The sequence below is a fragment of the Galeopterus variegatus genome, unplaced genomic scaffold (genome assembly GCF_000696425.1).
Source record: "Galeopterus variegatus unplaced genomic scaffold, G_variegatus-3.0.2 Scaffold2423, whole genome shotgun sequence".
Taxonomy (NCBI): Eukaryota; Metazoa; Chordata; class Mammalia; order Dermoptera; family Cynocephalidae; genus Galeopterus; species Galeopterus variegatus.
The window spans coordinates 170,098-177,296 of NW_007728534.1; the positions used below are offsets into that span (position 1 = coordinate 170,098).

General features: G+C 37.8%; 1 protein-coding gene across 1 annotated transcript in view; it reads right to left on the bottom strand.

Annotated features, from left to right (window-relative positions):
• Positions 1-7,199, bottom strand: part of TBC1D1 (TBC1 (tre-2/USP6, BUB2, cdc16) domain family, member 1) — a 121,605-nt gene that overhangs the window by 100,323 nt on the left and 14,083 nt on the right. The window contains exon 5 of the mRNA XM_008581645.1: positions 6,188-6,279. Coding sequence (XP_008579867.1) covers positions 6,188-6,279 — 92 coding nt within the window. The remainder of the gene's footprint in view (positions 1-6,187; positions 6,280-7,199) is intronic.

A 7,199-nucleotide genomic window follows, 5' to 3' on the forward strand; every position in this document is an offset into this window, starting at 1 on the left:
GGGCACAGCATGGACAGCTGATCTGCCCTCCAATCAGTGCAGGCCCACTCAGTGGCAACTGTTCAGGAATATAGAACTGCAGGGCGTGTAGTTTGCTGAAAAGACTCAGACACAAGAGTTTCCACACAACCGAGGTGTACTAGAACTCACAAGACCTGGAAGTACATACAAGTCAACAATTAAAACCTGAGCTGCATAAAATGTCTTCCCCAGGGAATCAGCATCACAGCAGCAATTTAGCTCAACCACAGGACTCAAATACTGGTCTCCACAGGAAGTTCCCCCATTGAGAAGTAAGCAAAGGACAACAAACTTGTCCCAGTGCAGAGTTTAAGTGGTGTGGATAACTAATACTCCAACACAGAAGTGAAAGAAAACACAAAACACCCACAGATCAGAGACAAATTCTGATATTAACCAGTAAAGGTCTAGCACCACCAAAGGACACCTATAAAACCTAGAAGGACCGAAAGTCCCCCAGGCTCCCAAGCTGAGGTGGGGGGAGGGCCGAGGGCCAAGGGCCTCAAAGGGCCAAGGGCCTCAACCATGCCCTCCCCTCCCCCCAACATCCACATCCAACCCAGTGACAACCACTGAGTCACTGCTGGGAGCACCTGGAGCTCCCCTGCTAGAATGAGGGGGGTGCCACGGGCCTCAACCATACCCCATCTTCCTCCAACCGCCTCCTCTCACCCTATTCCACTCTCCTTTCCCCTCTCCCCTTCCCCCCGAGGGCCAAGGGCCTCAGCCATGCCCTCCCCTCCCCCCAACATCCACATCCAACCCAGTGACAACCACTGAGTCACTGCTGGGAGCACCTGGATCTCCCCTGCTAGAATGAGGGGGGTGCCACGGGCCTCAACCATACCCCCTCTTCCTCCAACCGCCTCCTCTCACCCTATTCCACTCTCCTTTCCCCTCTCCCCTTCCCCCCCAACTTCTCTACATCATCTTAGAATGTAAGAAAAAATAATTAATTTTTTAAAAAAAACCAAAGATAACATTAACCCAGATCTTCTGATATTTCCTCTCTTAAAGAAAAAGATCATTTTAAAAGGTAAGTTTTTCCTATCACTCAAGAAAAATATAGTAAATGATCATAAGGGTTTGTTTTCATCAAGGACTTCCTGTTCTTTCAAATTTCAGATTTAAGTATTAGATATTTTAAAGGCTTCAGCAGACACTCTCCACATGCCACAAACCCTAATATTACAAAATTTTACATGTTACATACAACAAGTGAATTTTTCCAGAGAAAGTTTCCATTAGATCCTCAAAAAAGGAAAGTGGTAGTCAAATGCCATGGTCCCAACTTAACACTGCTAGATCCCAAGAAGGTTATGGATATACTGAGTCTAAAAGTCCACAAAACAATAGGAACTCTCATTCATTGCTGGTGGGAATGCAAACTGGTACTCTGGAAGACACTTTGGCAGTTTCTTAAAAAACTACACAAGAGTACTTCAAAAAGTTCATGGAAGGATTTGTATTATCTTTTAATTCTTTTTTCCATGAACTTTTCAAGTACCGTCATACATAATTCTTACCATATGATTCAGCAATCACACTCCTCAGTATTTACGCAAGTGAGTAGAAAACTATGTCCACATAAAAACCTGCACATGAATGTTTATAGCACCTTTATTCATAATTGCCAAAACTTGGAAGCAATCAAGATGTCTGTCTTTCAATGGATGAATGAGTAAATAAACTGTGGTACATCCATAAAATTGAACATTAAAAAGGAAATGAGCTATCAAGCCATGAAAAGACATGGAGGAAACTTAAGTACATATTGCCAAGTGAAATAAGCCAATCTGAAAAGGCTACATACTCTGTGATTCCAACTGTATGATTCTGGAAAAGGCAAACCTACAGAGACAACAAAAAGATAAGTGGTTGCTAGAGTTAGGGGAAAGGGAGGGAGCGATGAACCAGCAGAGCACAGGGGATTTTTAGGGCAGTGAAACTATTCTGAATGGTGCTGTAATGGTGGATATATGACATTATGCATTTGGAAAAACCCAGAGAATGTATAACACCAAGAGTGAACACAAATGTAAATTATGGACTTTAATTAATAATAACGTGCCAACAATATTGGCCCATCAATTCTAACAAATGTACCACAATAATTCAAGATGTTATGTTAATAATAGGAGAAACTATAGGGTGGAAAACAATGAAAAGTTGTATGGATACTCTCTGTACTTTCCACCCAGTTTTTCTGTAAACCTAAAACTATTTTTTAAAAAAATAGTCTATATATAAAAGAAAAATGTCCAGGGAAGCAGACAGGAATTACGAGAGGGCTCTAAGCAGGTGCAGGTGTCTGAAGGTTGACCCGTTCTTTCTTTTCCTGAATCATTAATTAAACCTTTGGGCCACCCTCACAAGAAATTGTGTATCATGCTGGGAGAAATTCTTTATAATCTCTTAGTTCAAAGTATCAAAAAAGGCTAAGCATGCAGGAACGAGAGAGGAGGAGTACTAATACATTTTTTTCTCCCAAAATACACAGGAAAGAAACTTCAAACAGGCAGAAAGTGAGCAAAGACAGGCAGAAACTGGGCAAAACGTACTACCACAGTTGCCTTCCATTAAAAACTGAAGCAAAGAACCAGAGACAGCATCACTGAGCTCATTAAATATCATAGAGGAAAAGTCACTAAAGCAAAGACATACACATTTTTGGTGTTGTACAAGGTGTAGAAATAAATCTTTCCTTAAAGTAATTATGAAATATAATGAGAAGCTATCCTTTTGTTGAGTTCAAAAAGATTAGGGAGGTGTCATCTCTCTAAAACCTCCCATGTGACTTCACCATTCTTGATAGTAGAAAATCATTATTTCTTAAAGTTGACTTAATTTTATACACATTCATTAGTCAGAGAGACAAGTCTGAGGAAAATAATGGGAAATCAAGTTGGGTAAACATCACTTTGCAATCAAAAATTAGCTTGTTTGTTCAAAATTAATCTACGGTGTCAAAAGTCAGGATGATGGTTACCTGGGGGCGGGAACAGACAGGGTTCTGAGGCAGTGGAAATGCTCTATTTCTTAATCTTAGCGCTGGCTGCACAGGTGCATTCACCTCATAAAAATTCACTGAACTATACACCATTGACCTGTGTGCTTTTCTATCGGTATGTTATATTTCAAATTTTTTTAAAATTGCCTATTAAAAGAAACAAAACCAATTTTTTTACATGTTCCTATCAGGGACTTATAAATTGTTGTAAAGGCAATTCAAAAATAAATTTCCAACACTGACTAATGAATACCAGCATGCTGAGAAAATCTATGGTCCTCTGAGGAAACTGCTTAAAAAGACAATGCTCACTTGGAAGATATATTCTGACATCTTTTTAAAAAAATTATAATCACATTTTATAAGAAATAATTTTAAAACAATAGAAAATCCAATAAGTTAATATATATTCTCCAGAAAGTGAAAAAAGGCTTTTTGGACCATAAATCTTTACCTTGTAAAAAGTCGTGTTATTTAATAAATTATTGATGCCTATTGAGTATAAATCTACTTGATTTATCTACTCATTATTTAAGTCATTCTGTGAAATACACACATTCAGTTTAGGAGCATTAGACTTTGAAACATTTTCTTTACTAGCCCTACTTTGGCTTGACAGCAATTCTTCATACTGAAGACAACCAATTTGGATTTAGCACACTCAGCCAGCAGCAGAGTGGTATGAGAGGACAGAGCAAGACCTCCATGGGATCATCTCCACATATGTCCAGTTAGATACGTTTGAAAATTATACCTTTCAAAAAGCTAATACAAAAAGTGAGTGTCATGAGTCCTCTTATGAACAGAAGTTGGCCCTCCAAATCCACGGACTCTGCATCTGTGGACTCAACCAACTGTGGATTGAAAATATTTGAAAAAAAAATTGTGCCTGTACTGAATATGTACAGATTTTTTTCTTGTCATTATTCCCTAAACAATACACACTATAACAACTGTTTACATAGCATTTACACTATATTAGTATTAGGTATTATTAGTAATCTAGAGTGATTTAGAGTATACAGGAGGATGTGCATAGGTTATATGCAAATGCCACACCATTTTATATCAATGACTTGAGCATCCACAGGGTTTGGTATCCATGAGGGTCCTACAACCAATCCCCCACAGATACCGAGGGACTATTGTAAAAGGAAAATATTTGCCATTTTATATATAAAAGGACTCATGAAACTGGAAAGCTGCTCTTTTCTTTATGACCTTTTTGAAATATATGACTTTCAAACAAATTAGAAAAGAAACCAATGACTAGGTTTATAAAATAGTTTACGAAAACCAAGAATGATGATTGAGAAAATAATCCAACAAGACCATCAATAAGCCACCAGAAGGAAAAAATCCATGTCAAATTGTATCATTCGAGGAAGAGCCACACTTACAATGAGGGTGGACGAAGTATGAGCTGGTTTTCAACACCAATGAACAACAGGGCTTCTCTTTAATGTTCAGAGCAACCAAAAAATTAGAGACATCTAGAGCAAAACATAGGGGCCCGCCAGGATAGTAACCATATGCTTTTTTTTTAAAAAAAAAAAAAAAAAAAGCAAACCTTTGTCATCTGCTTTTTTCTAAAGTCTCCTTGCCATAAGTTACTGGTATCTAAAAGTTTGCAAGAGTCAAAGAAAAATCTCAGAATCATAACCATTAAGAACTTCTCATTTTTGCAGAAGAATATTTTATTACTTATTCTGATTCATCACACTGTTTTAGGGAAAGATACACGGTACTGTCTAAACAAAAAAGACATTTAAGAAAGGGAGGTTCATCCCCTATGCTTGCAACAAAGATGTTCCTCAAAGTGACTTGACAGCTCTAGAACAGTAAGTGGGTCTGCATTAGACGATAAAGGCCCCAGTTTCAGTTATAAACGCATTAAAGATTGGAAGCTAATTGCCCATGTCTGAATTCCAAGTACAAATCACTTATTTAACAGTATTACGTACTTAGAATTCTAAAAATCCTTTAAGAAAAAACAAAGATGTGTGTCTCAAGGTATTTCAAAAGAAAACAAGAAAATTTAAGGATAATTAAAAATTATGAAAATTACCTTCTATACTATTTCTAAAATAAAAAATCTTCCTATGCTTTCTTTATATAAACATATGCCAATTCTACTGCAGAGGAAGAACAAGGGAAGAAGAGAATTCTAACGTGTGATTTAAAAGAAAAAGACACTAAGAGAAAACAGATCGTGGATCCTATCCATATAGTCTTTCCCCAGTGAGGAGGCAGAGAGAATTTAAAACCCACACAGCTGCTAGCCTTCATGTTTTGTTTAATGACTCCTCTATTTGTAGAACCTACTGTCCATCCTCCCCCACCCCCGCAAAAAAAGAGATATTTATTCTTTGTTCTGATGTGCTCTCCTCCCTAGAAAAGTGTCAGGAAACCATAGAAAATGCCCTGTAGCTAAAGCAGACATGAAATTTTTGATGAGCTCATTAAAGATTCATAATGAACAGACTACAGGCATGCCAGCACACACAGCATGGTTTCCCGAGATACACTGCATCTAAATAGAAGGACAAGAGCTAGTTCCCAGGTTTAATACAGAAAGCTGATGAGCTTGGCTTTTGTTGTTTTTTGAGGGCTTTTTTTTTTTTAGGTTCAGTATATTATATGGCTCAAAGAAGATAACACTACCTAAATTTATTTTCAAAACAAAAAAAAAGTGGGGGGAGAAGGAACAATTACGGTCAAGTTCATGTACAAAACATTATCTCCTTCGACTCTCACACTCAGGGCTGAAATCCTGAGGGGGCAGAGGCTGGCAGAGGTTTCCCATGGAACAGATGAGTGCTTGTGGACTAAAGTCTGGGTTTCCTGTCACCCAGAAGGTTCTTTCCACTTTATAATTTCCTTTCTCTTATTCTTTTTTTTTTTTTTAAGGGAGCGGCCTCCCAGTTCTAGGCATTTTTACCATGAAAGCCAAGACCTGATGTGAATCTGCAATTCTGACCTGGCCCCTCAATTCTGACAGGCCCCTGGGACTGTTAAAGCTTAAACCAAGAGGAACACCAGGTCCCCTCCTCAGGACTGTGACAACACTGGTTTGCTAATTTTTTTTACATCACATTTCACAGGTAAGCTGCCTGCCTTTTCTTTCCTTCTAGAAATTAAAAACTTGTACTGTACCTGAACCTCCTCAAAGATAGTAGCTTGCTCCTGATTAGTTAATGTTGTCAGGTGCTTTTGGAGTTCTAGTTTGGTTTTAGAAGAATTCATTCCTATTAAGAGAAAAAAGAGAGACATTACAAAAAAAAAAAAAAAAAACTATGTAAAAGTTATGAGATAGAGTTAACATCTTCCATACACATTGTTTTTACATTCTTACCCACCCACTTCAGGCTTTCAAGGTTTTACAGAAATTCTATCAATAATAATGTTGGTGATGTTTATCACTGTCATCATCTTTTAATCGAGCTCTGATGTGCTAGGCATGTATATTAAGCACTAAATCTTCATCATTTCATTTAGTTCTCAAAACAACCTGATGAAGAGGATGCTGTTATTCCCTACTTTACAGGTAAGGAAACTGAGGCCCAAAGAGCATACATAATTTCCTAAGACCATCAACTTGGACTCTACCTCAGGTTTGTGTGGTTCAAATTACTTTCTCCATGTTAAAACACCTCACATAGAATGTTCTCCTCAGAAAGTAACTTCTCATGAGTATTTATATGTAAACATGACAATTTTTTCTTAAGGAAAAACAATTTGAAAATTTACCTACGTTTTTCTCTTGTATCTTAGGTTCCCTTCACATAAAATCAATGCATGTGGCTAACAATTTTCCTTTTATGACCACATCCTTGTTAATAGTCTTAAGACCATTTAATTAACATTACAAAGGGTTTGGAGAAAAAGTTATAAAAACAAAGTCATTACATCACTTTAGTGCCTGCTGAACTTGGACATTTCAAGAAGGTTCCTTCTCACACAAATATGGCTCAGAGCCTGTTTTGCCTTGTCTTGACATCTATGTCACACATGATGAGAAGATTTAGAATGAAAAGATTTGCTGATTCAACCACCATGAAGGAAAAAAAAAAACCTGCTGGTTACTTTTCTTACAAGGGCAGCCCTCCCCTTCTGAGAGGGTGAGCCCCTAGGCAGGGCTCTGAGCTGAAGGCACCTATATAACTAA